The sequence below is a fragment of the Theropithecus gelada genome, chromosome 5 (assembly GCF_003255815.1).
Source record: "Theropithecus gelada isolate Dixy chromosome 5, Tgel_1.0, whole genome shotgun sequence".
In the NCBI taxonomy this organism is placed as follows: Eukaryota; Metazoa; Chordata; class Mammalia; order Primates; family Cercopithecidae; genus Theropithecus; species Theropithecus gelada.
The window spans coordinates 57401044-57426893 of record NC_037672.1 but is presented as its reverse complement, the minus strand read 5'-3'; the positions used below and the strand labels follow the sequence as shown (position 1 = coordinate 57426893).

Below are 25850 nucleotides of genomic sequence, written 5' to 3'. Positions count from 1 at the left end.
AAAAGGAAAGCATGAAAGCATTCAAATATACTGATATGTGTGCAGTCTGGAGTCTTTATTCAAAATGAAATCAAGTTCAAATGCCTGCCTGCCCAGCATTGTTAAGGAAGATTTATAAGGCACCTCCTTATTGAAAATATATCCAGCATCTCCCTCTCCCCTGTAATAATTGTTGAGCTATTTAGTCAATATTTGACTTCTGTGCATAGTTACCCACATTATGCAGAGCCACTTTATGCCTCTAGTGATCATGTAGGGCCATCACTCCTCCTTATATTCCTCTAAGTTCAAATGTTTACCTCTGTAGTGGGCTCATTCAGTTATCATTTATATCAGTTATTGGTTAGAAGCTGATCTTTCCAATCACTCCATTATTAATTTTTTATTGCCCCACATCATGGCCCATCCTTCAAGTGGTGTTTCAGAGCCTACACCGTTTCTTCTGAAAAAAAAATCAAGCTATACGTGCCAACAATTTGTAGTGCATTATCATTTGTAATGTCCTAATTATTTTACATAATCAATAACATCAAATCACTTTTCTTGGGGACTTTCTGTTTATTTACATTTTATTCCACACACGTCAGCTTCCATCAAGAGCAAAACCGATTTTCTTGTCCTGCATCTGCTCTCAAGACAACCTTAATTCACCATAAATCTATTTGTGTTCACTACATAGTTAGACCCAGTTGGTTATGTTGATATAATCCTAGGGCCAAACATGTCTTGCTCTACAAAACGAGACTTAAATATAACTTGGTATGCTACCCTGATGATGACCATGGTGACCGGAGGTAGTGTTTCATTTCATTGTTGTTATTTTTGCAGAGGTCTCTGTTTATGATGTGATGCATTTGGGCCTAAGCACATTAGCTGCATTATTCATTGGGTACATTTGTCAGAACATGCATGTGTATAAAGAACTAATGATCCATATTAAATTAATGGCGCTATAAAAAAGAAAAATACTCCATACAAGCAGCTATGTCAGAAACTACAGACTTTGATAAACCATAGAAAGGACCTAATCAGATGAAGCATTGGACTGTTCTGTCTCCAAAATTACATTTCTAGAAATGTACTTGTACACAATGTTGGTTTTATTAAAACAAATTAATTCAGTCATTAAGGAATCATAAGGCAAGTGTCTCATAAGTCAGGACCTCCAGTGTAACAAATTGATTAAATGACTGTGTAATAGTCTCTTTAAACAAATCTAGTGTAACAAGTTAATAGATCTGCTCAATTACCATCCTGGGGTGATGAGGATGTGGGCGACTCTCTCATTAAATCTGGGAGATTGTTCTTAGGAGTTTTTTCCACTTTTCTCTCTCTTTTTCTGTCTAGGCTGTATTATGTTCTGGATTTGAGGCTCATTTTCCAGCCTCTGAAAATTGATTGTTCTAATGGCAATTAAAAATAAAAAACTGAATTTGATGCTGTTGACTTCTCCAGTGGATTTGTCAGCTGCTGTTGCAAACCAGTTTGCTCATGCGTGGTCTCTCTCTCCCTCTCTCTCTTTCTGTCTGTCTCTCTTCCCCATTCTGTCTCAAGCCTAGGCGTCTGCTGAAGGGCTGCAGGGCACCACCCATCGGCCACCACTCTGTCTTCAGTAACTAAAATAGCAAAATCTCTCTCAGATCAGGCTAGAGCTCTCCCCGGTTTGGCAAAATTTGTAGAAATGCATTCTAACCTGGGAAACTTGGGCGGCCCCAAGTGCCAGTGCCAGGTGAGGGGTGCGGGCAGAGGGCATTTAAGTTTCTTCTGAGTCGAGAGCTAAAATCGTTCTTTTTTTAGCTACGGATTGATTTCAATGGGAAGTTTTTACACAGGCTTCCACATATGAGAGGGAAATTTGCCTACACATCCACGGGCCTTCTCAACCTCTCAACCTTCCTGCAGAGGCAGGGAGGGAAGAGGGATCCCAGAAAGTACTAGAGGTGGGTGGGGCTCCCAGTGAGGCAAGTATGGAATGAGAGTGGCCAAGATGAGGAAGGAGGTGGGGGAGTGGAGAGGAGAGAGGGAGGAGCGTTTGGGCCATAAACCCTACATCGAAATCTCTCAAGCGATTCTTGCTTTAAGAAAAGCAGAATCCCTTTCTCTGGGGTATGCTGAAATCCTTTTATAGAAAGATGGTAGCCGAATGTGGAGGAGCTCAGGAAGCTTCCCCTCTCCTAACTCCAGAGATGCCAGTCCGGGCTGGTTCTGGGTTTGAGACAGTGCAGAGTAACTTCGAGGATCTACCTTTCCTTGCAGAGTAACTTCCAGGCTCTGCCTTTCCTTAGGTGTTGATGCCCATGACATCCTTTCGCCAAAGGCCTTGGGAGAAAAATCTATTACCCCACTGCCATTTTGTTAAGTGTTTGCTCCTGCGATGTGACCCTGCCACTTTATCTGTTGGTTTTTATTTTCTGAGTGCATGTTGCCCATATGTTACTCTAATAGTTGCTATAATTCTTGAGCAATGGGGCTCGTATTTTACGGGGCTGAATTAAAAAGAATGCACTTTAATAAAAACCTGAGCAATACACTAATGGCCTGACATTGATGTATTTGCATAGAGATGAATTATACGGGCCTACTTGACACGACTTTTAATAAATGATTGAGGAGGTTATTATAAGGATGCACTTTGGTGTGTGTTAACAGGTTATTTTAGTGCATCTATAGCCAAAATTGGGAGCAATGCAGTCCCGCGTACAGTCGCAAGATACTTTTTTGTCTTATGTCTTGTGACATTTATTGGGACAGCTCCGTCCCGATATTACAGTCACAAGCTACATTTTATTAACCATCAGTAACGTTAACTGTGAATGGAATCGGGAAATGAAAAGAAAAATGAGGGCCCCCCCCCATATACCTCCACCCACATTAGATCTCAAGGTAGTCAATAACGAGTGTTTGATACCAGGAGTCCTCACTTCAGAAGTCACAGAGAGCTGGTTACACTCGCATAGAACCGGGCAGGGAAGGCCGCCGTTCTCGCCGGAAACCGCAGGGCTAACTACTGAGGAGGTGCGATGAGAAACCACCAAGTTAGAAATTGTCAGCGATGCGGATGATTCAGGAAACTGTCTGTCTGGGTCCGGGAGTACGAAGATCCCATAAGAACCTCTCTGCACACGGAAATCCAAGAGCTCACACGCTACTTAGATGAATTAAGCACCCAAGAGGATATATTTGAATACCAGCTTGCGTGTGCACTCTTTTGTCCTGCTTGAATTTCTTTTCTCCATGTGCATGTACTACCTAGCAAAACATAAACAATACAAAATTATGTGTAACTGAAGGCGGCTCTGCCTCCCCTCTCTCTGTCTTGGGGAGATTGTTCAAACGCCCTCGCTTGCGGGGTTTCGGAGACAGAGACTCGAGCCCCGCAAGTCCGCGCCTCCGCGCCCCCGGCGCCGCGCCCTTCCACCTGCTCCGGGCAGGCGCGCTGCGGGACAGCAGCGCAGATGCAAACCGCTTTCTCGCAAGGAAAAAGGGAGCGGAGGAGAAAGTTTCCTCCCGGAGCCGGGGGAGCAGCAACAGATCAAAGGTCGGGGGCGGGTGGAGTGGGGGTGGGGGGAACCGCGGGACGCCCTTGCTGTGTGCGTTTCGGGCGGCCTCACAGTGCCATTCTGCAAGAGTACCTGCTATCTCGAAAAGCTTTTGCCACCGCCGACTAAAGCGGGAGGGGGCAAGGGGCTCTTTCTGAGGCGGCTCCGGATTTGTACATCCCCGCAGTGCGGCACCCGCAGTCTTGACTTCCCGGTCTCTGCCTGAACAGATGTTTTTGTCCCTCGCGGAGATTTGTAACTGATGTTGGGGAGAGCTAGTGGACAGTGCTAGCAACCTGTATCTGTTCTAGAACATACCTGGTGGGAGCTGCGGGGTAGGGTGGAGAGGCAGGAACGCAGGGAGACTGGGGCAGGGGACAAATCAAGGTGTGTGGGTAAATGTGAACATATGAACACACGTGTGTACACAAGTCTCTAAATGTGTCATTCATTACGTTTTTTAAATGGTCAAGTCCGGCCGGGCGCGCTGGCTCACGCCTGTAATCCCAGCACTTTGGGAGACCGAGGTGGGCGGATCACCTGAGGTCAGGAGTTCGAGACCAGTCTGCCCAACATGGCGAAACCCCGTCTCTACTAAAAACAAAAAAACAAACAAAAATAGCCGGGCGTGGTGGCCGGCGCCTGTAACCCTAGCTACTCAGGAGGCTGACGCAAGAGAATCACTTGAACCCGGGAGGCAGAGGTTGCAGTGAGCCGAGATCGCGCCACTGCACTCCAGCCTGGGCAATAAGAGCGAAACTCCGTCAAAAAAAAAAAAGAAAAGAAAAACAAACAAACAAACAAACAAACAGCATAGATGTGGTTGTCTTTTCGGTTTCAAAGTAATAACCAAGCAAGGAAGAGAGAAGACTGAAAACTACCCCCCCGGAAACGAGCACAGTGTGCCCGGATGTCTTTATCCCAGGAGCTCGGGGAAGAGGTCCCGCACTGGTAGGCGAATTGCAAGGCCCAACCTTCCCCAGCGACGCTCTAGCATCCGCTGTCCGCGCGCTGTACCTCCGCGATCCAGGGGACGCCCAGTGCACCAGGCCCTTCCCCTGGGTCAGCGGAGGCGCAGGGCGTTGGCCACATCAGAGGTGCAAATTTACCCCGGGCCCAGGGGAGAATGGCGACAGCGTCCGGTACTCCACCCGGGGTGCGCGTCAGCGTTGGAGAGCTTGCCCGGCCTGCAGAGGGCGCAACAGGCACCGCTGGGGAGAGCCGGGCACCACTGCTTCCAGGATCCGGAGCGCAGAGCTGCAGGCCGGACCCACTGGGGGCGTGCCCGGCGTGGGAAGCTCAGGCTGGGTCTCCGAAGCTTGCCCTGAAAACATCGGAGGTAGGGAAAGTAGGGAAAGCGTGCTGTGCTGGGCTCCACCCTGGACACCCCAGTTTCGTTCTCTGCAAAACCACGCCTCTGGCAATGCTCTTGGAACGGCGATACCCAGGGATGATGGTACCACCGGTCTCGGCGGGACCTCCCGGGAACTTGTCCTGCGGTAGGGAGTCCAGCTGGCCGCCCACTGGTAGCAGCAGTGGGTGGAGCGTACAGACTCCGAGACCCGCGTGTGTCCAGCACCCCAGGCTGAGGCTGCAGGGCCCCCGGGGCCCGGAGCCTGCCCCCAGCACGAGGGAACTGGGCCAGGTGTGGCGACCAACGTCCTAAATCCCAAACAGACTTCGTTCGGTCGGGCTCAGTAAAGAATTTGCCTAAAGGTAGAAACTGGACCAGAGAAGGAAACACAGTGCCGGGCACATCCAAGCTCACTTGAATTTCCTGGGCCTTGACATCCCCGAAAGTAGACGCAAGATGTATTATCAAGAACCTGGTGGCGTGTGGAGACTAGCTCCCCGAGATGCGCCATGACTGGATTTCAGTTCAGTCCAAACTGTGGGAGGGTCGCAGAGGAGAGAACACGCAAGGAAGGGTGTGTAAAGGAAGGGACAGGTGGACAACTGAAGGCAGCGACAGCTGGACAACCGAAGTCAGAGGCCACAGCTGCCATTTCCTGCCCTTGGAGAGGAGGGTGGAGCTTCTGGGAAGATCCGGGGCCTGCGGCGCCCTTTCCAGGAGAGTCGGCGCTTTACAGATTGTGCGATGGATACAGATGTCTTGTCGCAGACGTGGTGCCGTCTGGGCTTAAAGCCGTCGATAAGCAAACTACAGAAGCCAGCTAACCCCGAGCGTTCTACTTGCCTTAGTCCTGGGATCACCCACTCAGCAAGTTCAGCCATGAAACCCGCCCTCATAGACACGCGCTTGCCGTCTCGTCCCCCTTGCACCCATTGGACTCGATGCCCCAGCGTGTGCAAAGTGGGCCAGCCTGAGCTTCTGTATGGGATTCTCCTGCGGGGTTGGGAGAGACTTCTTCCGGAGCAGATGAGAACAACACAGACAAAACCGCATTTTTTGACTCCTCATTTAAACAAGACTAATTCCGATTTGTCTCATTTTGACCTTTGTCGTGATTGAAAGGGAATAGTAACCCCTACAACTTCTGCATGTTTTCTTTCCAGGCCCTTTTAAAACCAGAGTCGTTCCTGGGAGCTCCAGCCTTTAGGTCCTTCAGGTCTCTCCTCACCTAAAGGGGAAGTTCTGGGAGGCCCAGGCCCAGCACAGCCTCTTCAGGCATTCGGAGAGATTCTATAGCTCCTTCCTGTAGGTGGGACCACAGAGCACATTCCAAACTCTTCCCATAGGAACAGTGGTCCCAGTCCAGGAAGTCTTTCCCCTCCACATAAGGACCTTTTCCCCCGGGAAAAGCAGATTTCCCTCATTCTCTGCTTTTATACCAACCCTGCTCTTCAGAGAGCCTGGTTTGTGCACGCATTGAGCGAGAAACGCAGGGTATGGGAATCGGTGAGTTTTCTGTCCAGCTGGATAGGAGCAGATAAAATAAGACAGCCGGGAGTTCAGCTGTGTGACTGAGCCTGGAGGACCACCACACCATTCCCCATTCCTATCCAATTCCCAGTCATGGGGTAGAGGACACCAGATTCCGAGAGGCACAGGACTACACCTAAGGCTTTTCCTAGCCTCTCCTAGACAGCAGGGTGTCTATTGCTGTAAGTCAGCATGATAGAAAAAGCACTGAAGAAAAGGAACTGAACGATGAGGCCTTTAAGGTAGAATACATACCCTTTTTAGGGCACAGGGGCTCCTAAATACCCTGTTCTTCTGGGGGAAAGGGAAAAGAGTGGACTAAAAGAAACAGCCTAATTGTAACATTGGCCAACAGGGTAGGAGGAAGTGGACTTCATCCCCCAACCACCAGTGAAGCCACTGCCACCTGCAGAAGGTTCTGCTGCAGGCCTCTCAAACCTTACTTAGCCTCCAAGGATCAGTTCACCAAGAAGAGTCTCTGAAGATGCAAAAGTCTCCACCCTGCATCCGGAGTTTTCAGGCACTGAGAATAAAATGAGGCAGACATGGAAGGTGACCGAGAAATGCTTCCAAGTCTTAATTAGAGAGAATCCTGTAACACTAGGAAACTCCAGTTAAAATATTTAGGAGTTAGTTGTATTTATTTATCCCAAATTTTTGTCTCAAAGAAACTACTGTTGGAAATCTAAGTTTGGTATTGCAGCTCCTCTGATGGAGTCTGTGAGAGACATGAAACTCATCCATTTGCTCCTTAAGCTGTGCATGCTTCTTTTTCTAGCAGTTTGTCAAACTATTACATGATAATCAGATGTAGAAGGGTGCAGTGGCTCACGCCTATCAACCCAGCACTTTGGGAGGCCGAGACAGGCGGATCACCTAAGGTCGGGAGTTTAAGACCAGCCTGACCAACACGGAGAAACCCCATCTCTACTAAAAATATAAAATTAGCCGGGCGTGGTGGTGCATACCTGTAATCCCAGCTACTCAGGAGGCTGAGGCAGGAGAATCGCTTGAACCTGGGCAGTGGAGGTTGCATTGAGCGGAGATCGTGCCACTGCACTCCAGCCTAGGCAAAAAAAGAAGACTACGACGACGACAAAGGAGAGACTCCTGATGGCCTGAAGATCATTTCTCTCCGGAGTAAAATAAGGGAGAGGGTTGCATTAAAGGTCTATCATTTTCTTTAAAACCATCAAGAGAATACAAAGTTTCCTATCACTTCTTATGGGGTGTGTGTGTGTGTGTGTGTGTGTGTGTGTACCTGAGCATGCACAATGTCCCGAGGATACAACAGGAAACAAGCAGTATATGACCTTATGCCCTCAAAGTCTGACTATTCCAGGTCTAAAAGTTTTCCAAGAGGTAGTACTGCTATAGCTCTGTCCAAATTGTCACCCACTTTGGCCTATCAAGTCTCTCTGAGGCACTTTCTTCTCCTGGGCAAAACAACACAGCACTATACTACAGATGATAGATAGATAGATAGATAGATAGATAGATAGATAGATAGATAGATAGATACTATTCACTTGGAAACCATCATGGCCCTTGCAGGTAGAGCATGGGTCCCTGGCTGACACAGTCACCTTAAGTGTGCTGACAGCAAGGGCTCTTGGATTCATCCATTTGTCCCTTACTTTCTAGCTAATGGAAGTTAATGACAACGTGCTGATTTCATATTGGCCTTTGCAGTCCCTTTTTTCTCTTTGAATTCTGTTTATCAAGAAGACCTAGACAGGCAGTGAGATTGCTTTTTATATCAGAGGTACTGAAGCCCAAGTTTTCAACTGTATTTGCTGTTTGTACTGTTTCCGTGGTCCCCTGGCTTCACTCTGCTTCTGGTAGTGTTGGGAGAGGTGTGTAAAAGTGGAGTAGATGGTCAAAGAGGAAGAACCTTCTGCCCATCAACTTCAGTTGGCAAGTAAGGCCCAAATTCACACTGCAAAAAGCAAGGTCTACGGGAGCTTTCCCTCTTAATCAAGAGCTGGTTCCCCTGACTCTTAGGGGTCTTGCTCTATTCTTTTGAGGGCTTGCTACCTCCCTCCCTTTCTTATGCTCCAGGAAATCAACAGCAGCTTCAGCACCTCTCACCCACTCCCCCATCTCCTGCCTTCTTGCAACCTTGATTCTCTCAAAAGAAAGTCATATCCCTAGTTTTCAAAGGAAAGGTAAAAGGGGCAAATTCCAAATGCTCAGTCCTAACTTGAAATTCGGTGTCCTTTCTTTTCTTTGTGTCTCTTTTCTTTCCCTGAGGTTTTTGTTTGTTTCTGGGTTTTTTATTTGTTTGTTGTTTGTTTGTTTTTCATATTTCCCATCATCCGAGCAGGCAGAATAATGTTGGAAGTGTGTCTCTGGCCGCGTCTTGTGGAGAGAAGATAAGTAGTACTGGCTTGTGAATCAGATCCAGGTTCTGTCCATGTCTGAGATTTCTTCATGGGAAGCACCAGTTATGACATATTTAGCCGAACTACACAGCAATATTACAGGATATAATCATCAGCTCTTACATTTGTATGTCACTTTATAAAGACTTTTTGCTTTTGAGTTTCACAACAACTTTGTGAAAGTTTAATTGACATAATTGTATAGAGGAAGAAATGTCTGGGATCAAGTTACTGGCAAAAAATAGAAACCAGCACTAGGGCTCAAGTCTTCTCTCCCTAATGAAGTTAACGGTGGTGTTTCCTTTCATACCACATAGTGTCAGTCTGGTGGCATTTTCAAATGACTTTAAGTAATCATGAAAGATGCCTTCTTCAAGAATCTTTACTTTCAATAGACTACTGTTTATCCAGAGAACAAAGATAGGTCTATTATATATGGTATTGATTATCTGTGCTATGTAACAAATTGTCCCAAAATTTAATGGCTTAAAACAATAAACATGATCTGACACAGTTTCTAAGGGTCAGGAATCCTGGTGGGTTCAGCTGGGTGATTCTGCCTCAGGGCCTAGCATAAGCCTGCAGTCAAGATGTTGACCTGGAGCTGCCATCCTGTAAAGGCTTGCCTGGGACTGCAGGATCTGCTTCCAGGTTTCACCTACACTTCTTACAAGTTGGGACTGATTTTTCAGATGCCTCAGTTCCTTACCACATGAACCTCTATATGGGGGCAACAATGTAGCTGGCTTCCTCCAGATCAAGTGATCCAAGAGAAAGAACAAGGAGAGTAACCTACACTGTATTCACTAGAAGCAAGACCCTGAATTTAACCCTACCCAGGAACACAGGAATTAGGATCCATCTTTTAAAGGAAGAAATAAAAATAATTTTTAAAATATTTAAAAACCACTTCAGGTAGTCAGGCTTTAAGGTTTACATAGAAGAAAACCTCCTTTGCTGTCATAACTTCTCTTTCCACTTTCACTTTTCATACTCTTTCCTTGGTTGCACAAGATAGCAGGGCTAGAGTTAAAGGCAATCTGAGATGGGGCCTTTATTGATGGTGCTACTGCTGCTGCTGTTGCTGCTGGTATGATGGTGATGGTGATGACAATAATGATGGCTACAACTTTCATAGCTTACTAGGAGCCAGGTACTGTTCATATATATTAATTCATTTCATTCTCCAATAATTCTATGAAGTAGGTGCAATTATCATCCCTAATCTACCTGTGGAGACCTGCTCTCAATCACTATATGATCTCTTGATCATTGTGATCTTGTGGCAAGAATGAAAGATTCCTTATACACTCTCATTCACTTGAGACCATTTGGTTTTGAGAATAAAAGCTGACAAATCCTTGCAGACCAAGTAAAGAGTACAGACAAGGAAGAAAAATCTAGGGTAAAAGGAAAAAATTTCCAAAATTATTTTCAAGAGCTGAGCCACAGCATAAAATGCAAGGGCCAAAGCTGGCAAATGATAAATAGAGAAATTACTATAAACCATGGACTCCTGTATGGAGTTCAGATTAAAGGCATGAAAATTTGTTGAATGTCTTTGTTTGAAGATGATTAGACCATGTGGTAATAACTAAGTCAATGGATTTTCAGCAATCTTAACTTTCTGTGGTCTATGCACATAGATTTGTCCCAAACAATTTATTGATGATGGACAGTGTTTTCATAATTTATCCACTCAACCCCCAAAAAATAAAATTATATGTTAGAGAGATAAAAGAAATTTATAGACCAGCTTATTTCCTGATTTTGATATATCTGTCCCTTATAATAAGTAAATACATAGGATAATTATGCCTCATAATTTCTTTTGGCTTTCCCGAGGTAGACATAGGCAAAATGTTTTACCAGAAGGGTGGTAAGGCCCCTCTGAAAAAATAATTTGCACTTATTTAAATTACATAGTGAAAACTCTTTCCTGACAATGAGGAGGCAATCCATTTTCAAACATATCTTCAACCAAACTAGTCCTTATTCAAAGTATACTAAAATAGAAACTCTGAATGAAACTTCTACTTCAGAATTCTGGTCACCCACCAGTAGATAGCAAACACCACACAGACATTATACTCTACTCTTTAAAGTCTTCAAGTATGTTAGTCAATAGAAGTGGCTGCTTTGGAGCATCAGAACAAATGATGCACTCTAAACTTTTCATCTTTGGGTGACCGATGTTGGATCAAAGGGGAAGACTACAGAGTGAATCCACTCTCAGATAAACTTTCAGTTTGTGGAACAACTCTAAGCCAATCTCTGGAACACTGAAGGCTCAATTTCAGGAAAATATCCTATTCCTTAGTCATCCTGCTCAAACTGTCCTTACTCCCCATTCAAACTTTCCATTAATAGGCTGGGAGAGAGGGTTATAGTGCTGTGTTTTCTACAGATCTTAAAAGGGGCTACATTAGGGAGAATATGCTTCTCCCTGAAACTCACAGTCTAAATGCTATAGAAGAAAAAAATGCACACTTTCCTGTCAAAAAAAAAAAAAAGGAATAAAATAATTGCCCTGAATAACTGTAAAAAAAAAAAAAAAAAAAACAGTCACAAGAGGAGGAAAGACCACTTTTTGCATGTATCTGTGTGTATGGCAAGAAGGAAGAAATTTAGTGCAGAGAAACTTGTTTGAATTAACATAAAATAGAGTTTACAGAAGAAATCTACCACTTACCTTTGTTGTTACTACAAGATCCTATTGTCAGTGATTAACAAAGGAGCCACTGTGTCTTTAAACTATTCAGTGCTAGGAGTTCCCTAGTGGAATTTCACCTCGTGTGTGTGTGTGTCTGTGTGTGTGTGTCTGTGTCTGTGTGTGTGTGTGTGTGTGTGTGTGTGTGTCCCTGCTGATCATCAACTTAAAGGACAGGGCAGTGTGGGCAAGATGATGCTGGTATAATAACATACTCATCTATTAATGCACAATATTAGGCTCCAAAAGGCTGCAAATGCACCCTGGTCTCTGTTACCTAGTAAAGCATTTCCAAGAAAAGCCGGCTTGCAGTCCAAATTGCTTACCCACTGAGCAATGAGGAAATTTCTGGAAGAGAATCAGTGGTTTTCAGTTCCCCCTCTTCCCACTGTCTCCGAAACAGGGAAAGGAATAGTGGATTAAACTGCTCACAAGCTTGGAAAGCCGCTCAACACACCACAACTTCTGGGAAGAAAGGTATGGATCTTGAAGTTACAGAATCCTGAATGTGAACCAAAGAGAAAATTATTCATCAAGTGGAAGAATTGAGCCTGGACTTTGGGGCCCAGAAAGAAAATTGAGTAGAAGCAGCGAATGCTGCTGGGACATGTGAGACACAGGTCCAGGGCCCTTCTCTTCCACTCTTTATCTCCTACGCAGCCCCATTGCCTTTTCCTTTTTAGGAAAAGAAACACATACCAACAAAAATGAAAAAGCAGTTTTACCCTTTCTTTCAATACACACACACACACACACACACACACACACACACCCTTGTTTTTGTCTGTTTTCCATAAGCCTTTTTAAATGCGGTGGTCCATCAGGCCACGTGCTGTGACTTTTTTATTTTTAAAGCATGACCCCGTTAGCTGTAATGGTTGGCTGGCAAACTTAATCAGATGCTTTATGGTTGTTAATGCCATAAAATTTTTGAACCAAAATGAAAAATGATTCTTACTCTCCATTACTTGAGCTGTAGAGTGTCTCCTCAGTTTCCCCGCCACACTAACCTTTGTGAAAAACTGTTCTTGTTGCATATAAATGGAAATAAATCAAACCAACCAAGAATAAGGGAATTAGGGGTAAGGTGCCCCCTTCTCTCTCATTCCCAGTTTTACGGGGCCAGTTGCAACTGGGGGCTAGCTGGAGTCCTGCGTGGAAGTAAATTAACTGGAAACCTCAAGCCACCGCTGCAGTCAAGTAGAAAAGAGGAACAAATGCCAGTGTAGCCTGGCCCCAGAGCACGACTCTGGCTGCCACCCACACACCTCAGAGCACATCAGTACTCAGGGTGGCAAGCGCAAAGACCCGTCTGCCCTCTGCAGATTTGCCTGTGGAGTGGAGTCCAGGCATCAGCTTTCACCCTTCTCAGATGCTCAGAATGGAAAGGTGAAGAGCACAGAGGAGCGCTTCCTAAGGGATTTGTGAGAGTTTTCTTCCCACACCTCTAACTTGGAATAAACGCTATCAACCTGTTTACTTTTTGAGAAAAAGCTTCAATCTTAGTTTCAAGTTTTCTGTGACTAGTACTACTATATTACTGCCACTGCTACTGCTACTGTTACTACTATTATTATATTCTGGAAATAACATTCTAATTGTATTGTGAGTTTTTGTGTTTTTTTAGAAAGATAAATAAATAAAAAGTTACTTGGCTTTTCAAGGCAGAAGAGGGGTGAGTAAAGGCTAAAAGAAATAAAGTAGAAAAAATGTTCTCATTTTCAAAAATTAAATGATAAAGTACAGTTGCAGGACAATAGGTGATGTGTCCTCCCTACCCACCCACCGCTCTTTTTATAAAAAGGGAAAGAAATATAGAGGGAGAGAGAAAGGAAAAAAGGAAGAGGAAGGCAGGAAGGAAGGAGGGAAGGAAGGAAGGAGGGGGGAAGGGAAGGGAAGAAAGGATAAGGGGAGGAAAGAAAAAAGGAAGGAAAACGAAAGAAGAAAAAAGAAAGAAAAGAAGGTATTATTCACAGCGAAAATAGAAATTATCCCAGCACAGTAAAGCCTCCTTCAAAATAGCTGCTCCTCTGAAGGACACATCCCTTAGTCATACTAAGAAGATGGAAATTCAGAAGAGTTTGAAACTCCCTGAGAACTTCACAAACTAGAAAAAACAAAAAAAGAGGACAGATTTTCAGCCCTTCTGTTAAACCGTGCTATTAGCATTGCATTCTACAATAATTTCTCTTTAGGCAATTTCATTTTGTGGAATTTGTGAAAATTTTAGTTTTCAACTATTTTTTACTTTCAAGGGAACAAAACAGACCTATACTTTCTTTAGCCTGAAGAATCTACTGAACTCTATTGATTTTTTTTCTCTTTGAACACAAGCTCATTAACCTGAAACACTAAGGAGGTAATGATATTTCACTGAGCCTGAAACCAAGTGTCTAAAAACAAAAAGATCCCAAAACAGTGATACCGCCCAGGCCTTCCCACGCCCCCCCCCCCCCCACTTTTTTTTCAAATTCAGCTGGAGAAACTATGACATTGCTTTCTTAACCCTAAAAGATTTTTACACCAGTTAAAGGAAGTTTTATTTAAATTCATCCTGCTACAGTAATGTTTAGTAAAATCAAGGCTTCTGTCTTTCCACAATTTCTGCAGTCTTACAGCTACAGGAGGAGAAATATTAGCATCAAATAGCAGTGCTACTCAACCAGCCAGCTCTGCTGCCTCCTCTAAGCTAATCGAATAGGGGCTGACTGAGGAGCTATCTTGGATATATGGAAATGAGCTCTTCCCAACTGCCCCCCAACCCCAGGGACTTCCTGGAAAAGGAAAAAGCGATCACGAAGAAATTAGACAACACAGACATCAGAGGCAGCTAGTTAGCTAGACTAGTCTCTTCAAGAATCGCCATGAGTGGGACTGCATTTCTTTTATTTTCCTATCCAGGAGAATGAGAAATGTGACATCACTCATCCAAAGAAAAAAAAAAATTAAGTAACAGCTATTTCACCCAAGAAACCGATATACCATTTCTTTGTGGTCTTGACTTTTATTATTTGAGATCTCTGATGAGATCAGATGATCTGTACCCTTTCATTCAAGGCAACAGACGTCTTCAAACTGTTTTTTTAATTTGATTTATCCTTTGAAACAGAAAGTGCATTACATTTAACTGGTCTTGCAAAGGGGATTTTCTTCTCTTTACAAACCGAATTCCTTATATAAATTAATAAATGTTAAAGATGCTAATATATCACCATTATTAGCTTAAAAAAGAAAACAATTTACATATTCTATAGTATTCTTATGATACAAAACACTTCAAATTCAATTACAGCAACTAAATGGATTTTTATGTTTCAGAACCAGAGCGGTTGTAACAATTCCCACCATCTACTTTAACACGCATTTTTATCAGAAAGGAGTTAAATACAAGCTATTGTAGCCCCTCCCTCCCCAATACTTTCTTTAAATCACTAATAAATAGCAACAAACGACTGTGCAATTTCAGAGAGGAACAGGGAGGCAGGTGAGAGGCCTTCCCTGGTTCCCACGTCTTCCACTTCAAGTCCGGGGGATGCGGGAGCGCAGTGCAGATCCAGGGGGTGGGCAGGGCAGGGCAGGGAGAGAACAGGTGAAGGGGAAAGGTGAGATTCTGCAAATCCAAACGGGAAAGAGGAACGAGAGGAGGGGACGGAGAAGGTGATGACATTCTATTCTACGCTTCTCAAATGAAGTTCAAAATAAAAGGGAAGGTGTGGCTTGAGTCGCTCTTCAAAGGGGAGGAGGAGAAGGAAGAAGGTCCATCTTTTAATACGAAATTCAAAAAAGCATTTTACATTTTAAATATTCACAATAAAGTAACTTCTAGTCAGTGTAACTCACGATTTATTTACAAAGAGCCTTCAACAGGTTACTTTAGTCGCACAGCAGTGTGTGTGGGGGAGAAACCTCCCTCTTCCCATCGGTGGCAGCGCCCGCCCGCTTGGCTCCGAGGTCCCGTGCGCGGTGGGCGTGAACCCTTCCACAGCACCTCTCGGCGCCCCCTACCCCGCCGCCCGCGGGGGCAAAAGCTGGGGGCCAGGGGGACCCGGGCGCTGAGGCCGCTGCCCGCCGATGGGGATAGGGCTGGGACCGTGGCCCGGCTGCGGGTTTCAGTAGCGTCATTTACGCAGTGCATTTGGTGCTCTTCTTTGCCTTGTCAACCCCGGAGTCTCTCTCCCCCACATCCCCTCCCACAACTTCCAGGTTAAAAAAATAGATATGTACATCTCAAAAATAGCAAAGGGTCCCCTCAGGCAGGGCCGGGTCCTCCGGGCCCCGAGGGGCGGCCAGGCGCGGCGTGCGCGCGGTCCCCGCGCCCCTCGCGGCCCCAGAAGTGGAGGCCAGAGCCGGGAAGGTGCGGCGGGCGGCGGTGTTCAGGATGAGCTCTCTGGCTCGGACGCGTGCAGTAGGAGGCCGCCGCCGCCGCTGCTGGACTTGTGCTTCTTCAGCAGCTGCGTGATCTTCTCGTCGTCCGAGTTGGGATCCAGAGGCTTGTTGTAGTCGTCGTCCTCTTCCTCGTTCTCCGAGGCCCCCTTGAGGCGCTCGGTCTCCGAGTCCTGCTTCTTCTTGGCCGTGGCCATCTCGGCCGCGTGCTTCTTCCTCCACTTGGTCCGGCGGTTCTGGAACCAGACCTGAAGGCGGAGAAAAGGGAGGAGAGAGGAGACAAGGGAGAGGAATTGAACTAGCAGAGCCAGGCCGTGCTACCACCCCTGCATCTCGATGGCCCTCCCGCGGCCCCCCGAAGGCCTGCTGCCCTCCCTTGCAACTCTCGCAGCCCTCCCTTGTCTCTGCCGTCAGTCTCCTTCGCCCCAAGTCGTCCCCCCCACCACTCCCCCGTAACTGGCACCAACAAACTGACCCCCGTTGCCATAGCGATGGTAACACAAGATTATTGAGGTTGTCAGCGAGCGAGTTCTCAAAAGTAAAAACAAAACTTGGAAAGTTAAAAATGAGTGTCCCTAAAAGCGGGTTCACTTTCCTGCCTTCTAGTTTGAAGTTGAAAACTTTTCCCCCTTCATAAAGTTGCCCCACAGTGGCTGTGATTTTATTCCTTATTTACTTTCTTAAATTAAGAAATTTCGAACAACCTGACATGTACTTGCTTTTCGATGTAGATTGTGGGGGGAAAGTACAGCATTTGCCCCAATTACTTCTGTTCTCCTTTTCACTTTTGAACATTTGTTTGTTTCACTTAATCTCAGATCTGAATGTGTACAAACATGGTAGATAAAAAATAGCCTCCCTGTTTTTACTTTCAATGTATGGTGCACTTAAAAAAAAATACAAACTTCAAATCGCCTTTAATGTTTTTCATAAGCCCAAAGTAAAGCAGAGGCTAGAATTATCATTGGTTATTTTAAAAACGTGAAATATTGTCAATTACATTATTTTCCACAATTGGCATGTCTATTCTTTCAAGTGTTATTTTAACTGTGTTCCTGCCCAAGACATTTAACACAAATATTTTTAAGCTTATTCGTGGTGCTTGACATATATTTTACCTAAAGCATCAGCAAGAAGCAACCTATTTTCCAGAGATACTGAATTATCCTCCCTTTATTCTGTCTTCCATTATGTATTTTATCTAGAGAATCAGAATTGTTAAGAAAGTGATCTTTATTTTCTTTATACAGCTATAATAATTCACTTCTAGCCATATAGACATATTTACTGTGAAAAAGGAAGACCTCCAGATTATCGCAGTAGGCTCTGTACCAACCTACTGCAAAAATAATTTTAACTGTGATGGTATCCTAATGGCCACATACAGAATCACTCCTGAAATGTATTTTATGATGGCTGTCCAGGGGGAAATACACTAGCCAGCAGACATGGCTAATGTTATTCCTACTTAATTTAAGGAGCAACAATAGAACTAATGAAAACAGACTCACACCCCAAAGAAACAAACATAACAAACTGAAAAAGAAGGACAAAAGAGACTATTGGAAATACAGGAAACCATCAGATTGAATTTACCCAGCTTGTTCAATCCCTTTATTTTTTAGGAAAAAATTTCTGAAATTTGTTTCCCTGGAAATATACTGTACAACTCAATTATAAGGAAAGTGATATTTTAATTATAAATTGTTGTCATGAATAGTACAAATCTTAAATCTGTTGATAAACTTATTTTAAACCAAATTCAAGCCTATAATTTAGTAATAATCTTGTCAATTCATTTGTAAAATTACTATTCCAAAGCGATTGCCTTAAGCTAAGATAAAAAACAGGTTCATCTATGGTAAGTAGTTAGATCCTGTGGATTTATTTATTTATTTTTACTTGCAAATTAATAGACTAGCCCTGTAATACTGATCTACATTAGGAAATTATATAACTAGTGGAGCCTGAATTGACTAACAAAAACTTGGATATCTCTACAGATAGGATATATAGAAGCTGTCTGACTGACCTGATCTATTCTCTGGGCTGATATTTCATTAATGCTTTTATTCTCTAATAATGGTGAGTCCCCCAGCACATGCTGTTATCTAGATTAACCTAATCTCAAAGGCGGGGGCTTGATTCCTTTTGTTCATGAAGAGTTTGCCCGCCTGCAAGACCCCAGCGTAGTCCCTACCCTCCTTCACTACTCTCAACTTCTCCCCAGGCTCCTCCGACTCGCACCTCCCAGGCGACTGTTTGTCAGTTTGGGGTGTGTGTGTGTCTGTGTGTGTGTGTGTGCGCGCCCATGTGTGCGCGCGCGCGCGCTCGCGACAGGCGCGGTACCTATCCCTCTAGGTGTGCAAGGTTCACTCACCTTGACCTGACTCTCCGTCATCCCCAACGAATAGGCCAAACGAGCCCTCTCGGGCCCCGCCAAGTATTTTGTTTGTTCGAAAGTCTTCTCCAGGGCGAAGATCTGCTGTCCGGAAAAAGTGGGTCTCGTGTGTTTTCTCTTTCCGTCTTTGTCCAACAAAATGGATCCTTGATCTGTGAGAACCAATAAACAACGAGAGAGCGGGGGAAACAATCGGTTACAAGCGGCTGCACTAGGGGAAAAAACGAACTCGAAAAACAATGTTTTGTGGGAAAAGCAAGCTCAGTCTGTGGCGTACACCAGAAGTGTAGTGGCGCTTCCAGCCTAACGGCGCGTCTCCCTTTGCCTTTTTACATCCACCTGTTTTTTAAAAGCCTAGTGTTTGGCGCAGCAGTAAATACCTTCTGCTCAACACCGACGTCAAACAGCTAGGGAGCCTATTGCTAAAGTTTGCCAGAGCCTAATCGCAAGGCCCTATTAAATTGTGCCAGAAAAAGGCCACTCTCGCCTCCTAATCCAGTCGGTGCTCGTTCGGCCCCGGAGCCTTTGCATGAGGATAACTAGATTTTTTTTTTCCTTCAACGCTTCCTTAACCTGTGTCCAGGCAACAAAGGGGTCCTTGTTTTTGCACACAAGAGAGCTAAGTCGCCCCCAAGTCTAACGTCGCTGCAGCCGAGGGGGAGAGGGGAGGGGGGAAAAGGAACAGCCTTTGTTGGAGGCCCCTAATACGGCCATCAAAACCGATACAATAGCGTCTCCCTGGCACCCCCGCCAGGCCCGGTTGCCACCGTCCCCGGGCTTCCCAAGAGAACCTCCACTCGGCTTTCCCAACTTCCAGCAGTTACCGCTGCTCAGCCGCACTAAGGAGGTCCGGAGACTTGGAAGAAACTTCGGAGACTCGCTCAAAAGCGAAGAACCGAGCGAGAAAAGAACCCCAGGCTGGGCCCTGAAGTACACCTGGAAGGCTGGAAACCCCCGCAGCGCTGCGGCCGACTGCCCTGAAGACTAGCGCGATCTTGGGGCAACTCAGTATGCCTCAAGCAAGGTCTTTGCGGGATGGCACATTTTCCCCAGGCCGTGTCCCTTCACCTCGCTCTTCCCCTGGCTCTTTCTTGTGTTAAGGTGTTGAGCTCCACGATGTCCCCAAATGTGCCTGGACGCAACGTGTGCCAGCCCCTAGAGTGGAGGCAGGTGGGAAAGCGCTGACCCAGCGCTGGGGAGCGGCTGGAAGCCCTCGCCCTGCCCCGGGGACGCTGGCCTGTCTTCAGTGGGCTCACCCAGGCCGAGTGTACTCGGGCGGCGAGGCCGAAGAGGTCTCCTCCGGAGGAGACTTGCATGCAAATACACGCACTTCCCGGGCGGTGGAGGGCTCACCGCTGCCGGGCCTCACTGCTTCGAAGAGAGGCAGCGGGTTAGGCTGGCAAAGGCGGAATGGGGCCCTGGACGGCAGGCAGGAGGGGGGAAAGCAGGGATGCAGTGGCCTCTCCTCCCCATCTCTCTAACCCAGGCCAGGCCTGCGGTCCTGGCAGGCCGTTTCAGGAACAGCCAGGGGCTGGGACAAGACAGACGTCCCGCACCGCGTTGTGGTCCACACGAACACACACACACCAGCTCAGCTCAGGCGTACTCAAGACTTAGAGAGACGGAGGCGCTCGGATGCAGCCACGCGAGCTCAGGAAAGCGAGAACCCCTTTCTGGAAGCCCTGGCCCAACCGAACTGGTGTGATTCCGGCGCTGCCAAACTACTGGGGCTGGCCACAGGATGGACCGAGCGGCATGCACACCAGAGGCCGCGACCCGGGAGTAGGCAGAACAGGCACGGCAGGCGGGCATCGGGGCGCGGGTGGTCGTACTCACGAGGGGTACAGGCCAGGCGTGCGTCCCTCCAGGGCGGGCTCTGCATCACTCCGGGCCAGAAGATGGGCGTCCGGCCGGGCAGCTCAGCCAGCGGCTTGGGGTACCGGCCCACGGCGGCCACCGCCGCGGCGCTGGGGCTGAAGTAGAGCCCGGGCGGCGGCGGCGGCGGACTCAGGCTGCTAAAGCGGGGCAGTCCGGCCAGCAGCCCCGCCGGGGATGAGGCGGCGGCTGCGGCCGCGGCAGCAGCTGCGGCGGCGGCAGAGGCGGAGGAGGCAGAGGCGGACGAGGAAGAGGAGGAGGAGGAACCGGAGGGCGAGGCGGAGGGCAGGGCGGCCCCCGAGGCCACAGGCATGGAGGGCCGGCTCAGGATGTCGTTGATACCATGTGGGGTGGCGGCCGAGAGCTGCTGCGGGGGGCTGCCAAGGGATGAGAGCCCCCCCGTGGCCGGGGGCTTCAGGCCGCCTGGGTTGTGGGTGCCCAGAGGCGGGGAGGGCGACGAGGAGGACGACGACGAGGACGAGGAAGAGGGGGGGCCGGTAGGCAGCGGGGGATAAGCGGCAGGGTACAGCGGGGTCTTCATCTCGGCCATGCTGTGCAGGGCGGCCAGGGGCGGGCTGCTGAGCAGGAATGCGCTCTGCCGGGTGCCCTCCATTGCCCCCACCGCTAACATCCCACGGCCAGGCCGGAGCCCGTAGCCTTGCAGCGAGGGCGCTGGCTGGTGCCCCCGGCGGGGCTCTGAGGAGCCGGAAGCGCCGAGGGCGCAAGCGGAGAGGCACTCGGCGCGCCCGGAGGCGAGCTGCCAACTGGGCCAAGAATGCCGCCGCCGGGAGTTGCTCCTCTAGCTGCGCAGCAGAGATGTCCAAACCTTCCACGCGGGAGGCGGCAGCTCGCCGAGAAAAGCAGGCGTCCCGGCGGGCTAGGCAGTCCTTTCGTTCCGCGAGTCCTAGATTCGATCCCCTGCTCTTCTCTCTTCTTCACTTTCCCTAGTTGTTCAAAGTGCGCTACTTCTCATCTTCTGCCCCCGAGAAATAAGCAAAACAAAACCCAGGCTGGCTCCGGAGAGTTTGTAGCAAAGTTAGTTGCCTAATCTCCACTTTGAAGTTGGAGGGTGGGGGTGGCTTGCTTTCTTTGGGGAGGTTCAAAGGACGCCGTGTGCAGCCCGTGGAGCTCCTCTGATCTTACTGGGATGCGCTGCTCTTTCGGCCGGGCGGCTGATTCGCATTCGGCGCTCACTGTGCCCGGGGAGAAAGCGCATCCAGCCCGCGGGAGATCTAGCCTCTGGGCCGGCTTCCTCCGCCCGCGCTGCCCCGGGCTGCTGAGCCAGAAAGGGCAGTGCCACCGATCCCCGCGGCTCCCAGATCCTCACCTCCACCCGCCTTGCCCTCTGGGCCACGGGGCACTGGTGTTGCAATATTGAAAAGAAAAAGGGGGAGGAAAAAGCACAGAAAAACAAAAGTGTGAAAAGTCTGACGGCTGGGTTTCGGCGCCGCTCGTCAGTCCACCTCTGTAAACGGGCCTGGCGACCCCCGCCCCACCCCCGCGCCCTCTCTCTCCCTCTCACTCTCCGCCTTTGACTCTCCTCTCTGGCATTTTCCTCGCGGCTTCCCAGGCTTCGCTCTTCTAAGTCCTGTCCTCTGGCCAAACTGACCCTCTTCGCGGCTCCTCCGCTCTTTCTCTCCTTTCCTCTCTCCCTCTGGGCCTGACAGTTCGGATGAAGCTCTCAAAGGTAATAAAACATTTGCATCACTCCCTACCCCTCTTTAGCTGGGGGACGAAAGGGAGGGGTAAGTGGGGGACCAAAATGAGAACTTTGAGGGACGTCACTCCGAGGCGGCTGGGGCCGGGGAGCCGGGCGCAGACCGGGGGCGTAACCACCGTGTCCAATAGCGCGCCTCCTCGACCCTCGCGTCGCCCCTGGGGCACGCCCACTCGGGGGCGCCGCGCCCTCTGATTGGCTGAGGCGGGCGAGGCCTAGGGCCGCGCCCGCCTAGTCCCCTCCCGCTCCCTACTTCATTCTTTTGTGGGCGGGGCCAGGAGGGGCGGGAGCTGGCGAGTGGTGCGGTTCCGCGGTGGGGCCAGTGGCCGCCTCAATTAATTGTGTTAAATAAAATGAGAAAGGGGAGGGGGAAGCAGAGAAGAAGAGGGTATTACTTTTTAAAGAGAGGAATAATGAAAACTCAGCCCTTTTATGGAAAAGCAGTTCATATTCTTCCCTTGCTTCCCCACTAGCCCGCTCGCGTCATCCTATCCCCTTCCCCCACTAGCTGTGGAGGGCGCCTCACCTCGAACCAAGTCTGGTCCCTTGTAAAATGGAGCTAATGGAGCAGGCAGCCGGCGCAGCCCTGGCCTGGCTCCTTCTTTTGAAGGGATTAATTAAAAGCCATCTGGGCTCTCCCAGAATTGTGTAAATTAATTTGTTGCTCCTTAAGCCTATAGATGTCCTTAATCCCCTTGTAGGCCGAAGGATCGTCCTCTTCCATCTTTCCACCTCCTGCTTTCCTTTTCTGTTCTTTCTCCTCCACTTTATTTTTTCTCATTCCCGAGTTCCCCCCTCCCATCGCTTCCCACCGCGTTCATTATCATTTATGGGTTACTCAATTCCCTGAAAACTGAATCCGTTTAATAGGAATATGTATCTGTCAGGTGATGTTTAGACCTGAGAACAGTGAGGGAGTTTTTTTCCTTAACTTTTCTCCCTTCGATTGTTGTTGTTATTTCTTTTGGGTTTACATGGGGGTAGAATCATCAAAATTCAGGCGGAAACTTTAGTTACAGAAGTATCTAGGTACGTCCTGGGAACTGTAAGCTTTTGAAAACACTCTCCAAAACTCTGGCCCCTACTCTCAATTCTAGAGTTGCTACGGGAGATGGAGATGTCCCAGCTCCTGGGCAGTGGTGGTAGGATGTCTATCTAGAGTTTAGGAGTTGAAGGGTGGTTTCCTTTACTCTCTCATCTCTTCTATCTCTGACTGGTCTCTACGTTCTCCACAGGGTTGAACCGCGGGCTGGAGAAGGAAAACCCTTTGACAATTTTGGAAATTCAACATGTTAAAGTAATACACCATTGGAAGGTGGTTGCTACAGCAAATTTGGATGAGATCATTAATTACAATTTTAATGCGCAGAAAATAGAAATAAACGCAACAAATGGCTCAGGAATAAAACTTGATCAGCACCACCGACGGATGGAGTTTAGCCATCGGTGTCAAAGCGTTCATTTGTGTCCAAGCTCGAAAAGCCAGGAGGGCGTACTCCGCTTCGATAACCTTCGCTTACTAAGCACTAGTTTTTAAGGGTCAGCTTGAGCTTGAGTTTGAAACTGGGGGAAGGAAGGGTTATATTTGCCAGTTTTATTTCCTTCTAACATAGAAGCAATGTTATTTGGTCCTCCTCTTCCTTTATCTTTCTTCATTAACTTCACGACTGGTTTAAATCTATTATTTCATGGACTTTAGAATCTGACCTGGGGGAAGGTGAAGTCCTTCGTCAGTATGAATAATGCTAAAGAGTCAAGCCAAGACTCTTGCTTCAGAAGAGAGCTGATGTGCGGACCGTCTGCATTTCCCAGCGGGGATCCAGTGCTTGGGTCTAAACCCCAGCGCCCTGCCACCTCGGCCAGGAGGCTGCAGGAGGATGATGGCAGGCATAGCCAGTCCTAGCCTTGAAACTGGGGCGCCTATATCTCTGGCTTCGTTACAAACGAAACCTTTCTCGCCTTCGGACGCTCCACCCTGGCGGTGGCACCCAACCTTCAGTCTCCACTCTGCGCCTGGCCCTCCAGCGACCTCCCCATATCCTCCAGGACACTGCATTCTGAAGGACTAGGTAGGAATTGGGAGGAAAAGAGGTTAGTCATTCCCAAATATTCCAATGTTAAAGAGTGATCCCCTTTTTATCTCATGTAAATATTATAAGTCGGAAGAGAGTTGAACAATTCCCTACTGAGAATATTAGTATCTACTATTGGGGGCGGGGTTGCCAAAGAGAGACAAGGGGGAGAGATTGAGACTGAGATTCAACTCAATTCAACTCCGGGTGAACTGTCTTGAGTAAATAGTGGCAACGCTTGGTGTAAGGATGTCTCCATCGTTCACTTTTATGTATCATTTGCATTGCCAAATTAAAATGGCAACATTGTTCTTAATTATTACAATAAAAAAAATCCGGATCCCTGTACCTTGATTCCTGGTAGTGAGGGGGTGAGCCCTGGGTGCTCGATCCCGCGTGGGGCAGCGTGTATTGCAGACGCGCACGCTGGGCAGCACTGGAAGACAGGCCGGTGCCTCCTGCCAGGTACTGGTTGTAGTGGATCTGCTGCGTGTCTACAGCTGGGAGCGGTGAGAACGACGGAGCGTCCTCGGAGAGGTTGGGCTGTCCCCTGTCACTCCCGGGGGAAGATCGCCCTGCCCTCCGCTCTAACTGTGGGGTTGAAACCAGTTTCGGGACCCGAGTCCTGGAGAAGCTAACGCTGTCGCGGGAGGCCTGTTTCGGGTGGGGCAGTCTAACGCACTGCGTTCAGATTCCTTTGAGAGTCAGGACTTGCTCTTTCTTTGGGATCCTCGGAAACCAGCATGCCTTCCCGCCCACGACCTAATAAAGTGGGACTTTTTTAAGTACCCCTCGGGAGCGGAACGTGTAACACGTGGTCGCAAGGATCCCGGCGCATCTCTACACAGTATATCTAATGGGGATGGGGGGCTCTGTTTGAAAGTAAATGATTTGCATTTTAATTGAAAAATAAATGAAAGCGGTTTGGCAAATTCTGAGGTTGCAAAAAGGGCTAAAAGGGTAGCGGTGAGGAAGGTTCTGTGCTCCTGGACTTTGAGGCTGGAAACAACAGCGTTTGTTTTCTGGTTACTGTTTTTAGCCTGCTGGCACTCTTAACTAGCCTGTGCTGTCCACTTGACCTCCCTACCCACAGTCTAATTCTTGACTCAGAAATGCCAAGTGCGTTTTGATACTTGTTTTAAGTTAAAAGAACAGCCACCAAATTCAAGGTAACTAACGGAATGAATGCAAATGAACTCCCAGCTAAAGGTTCGAACGTTCTGAAGGGAGGGATGATAACGCTTCTGCCCCAAATACAGTAACGTCAAATGTCGGGATACTCAAGTGTGGCCGCAGAAAGTCAATTTCTATTCTGCAAAAAAAGGCGATGGGGTGAGGGATGGGGAGAGGAATGAAGGGAATTATGTGTGTGTTTCAGTCCAAAAATCTCTCTAAAATGCAGTTGCTTGAAGTGTCTGGATGCCTTCTTTAATAACTCCTTTTCACCCGACGAATAGGGCCTGTTTGTACTGAACCCGCAGGACAGATGGGTTTAACTAAACGTTATAAAAGGATTGAGCTGATTGCTGGGTAGAAATACAAGAAAGAAAGAAGAATGTCACTAAGCTTGAACCAACCTACTCTTGAGGAAAGATAGCAGGGCGACCGGGAGAACGTGTCGGTCTGTCTTTCTTTGCTTCCTGTAAACGCTGTAGAGTGGGAACTGCACCTTTGCCTCAACTTCTGCTGCCCGGGGCTTAAGGTGGAGATCTGGGAAGGATTGAAGCAGACAGCGTGGAAAAGCGCCATAGGATCTTTCGTCCGGCGCTCTCCCAGTGGAGGCCAACACCAAACAAGTGGGGAAGCGACCAGTGTAGACAGCCCCATCCGTTCTACCACCAAAAATACCTCGAAGTCCAGGACCTCCCTCAGCGAGATAGTCAGT

The 25850-nt window shown here is 47.8% G+C and overlaps 1 protein-coding gene across 1 annotated transcript; it reads right to left on the bottom strand.

The window, feature by feature from the left end:
* Nucleotides 1-14586: 14586 nt before the first annotated feature.
* On the bottom strand, nt 14587-21621 carry NKX6-1 (NK6 homeobox 1). Its single transcript, XM_025386098.1, has 3 exons — nt 20138-21621; nt 18281-18453; nt 14587-16148 (listed from the first exon to the last, which is right to left on the bottom strand). Exons 1-3 carry the CDS (start codon nt 20805-20807, stop codon nt 15891-15893), a joined length of 1101 nt encoding a protein of 366 aa, XP_025241883.1. The 5' UTR covers nt 20808-21621; the 3' UTR covers nt 14587-15890.
* Between the last annotated feature and the right edge of the window lie 4229 nt (nt 21622-25850).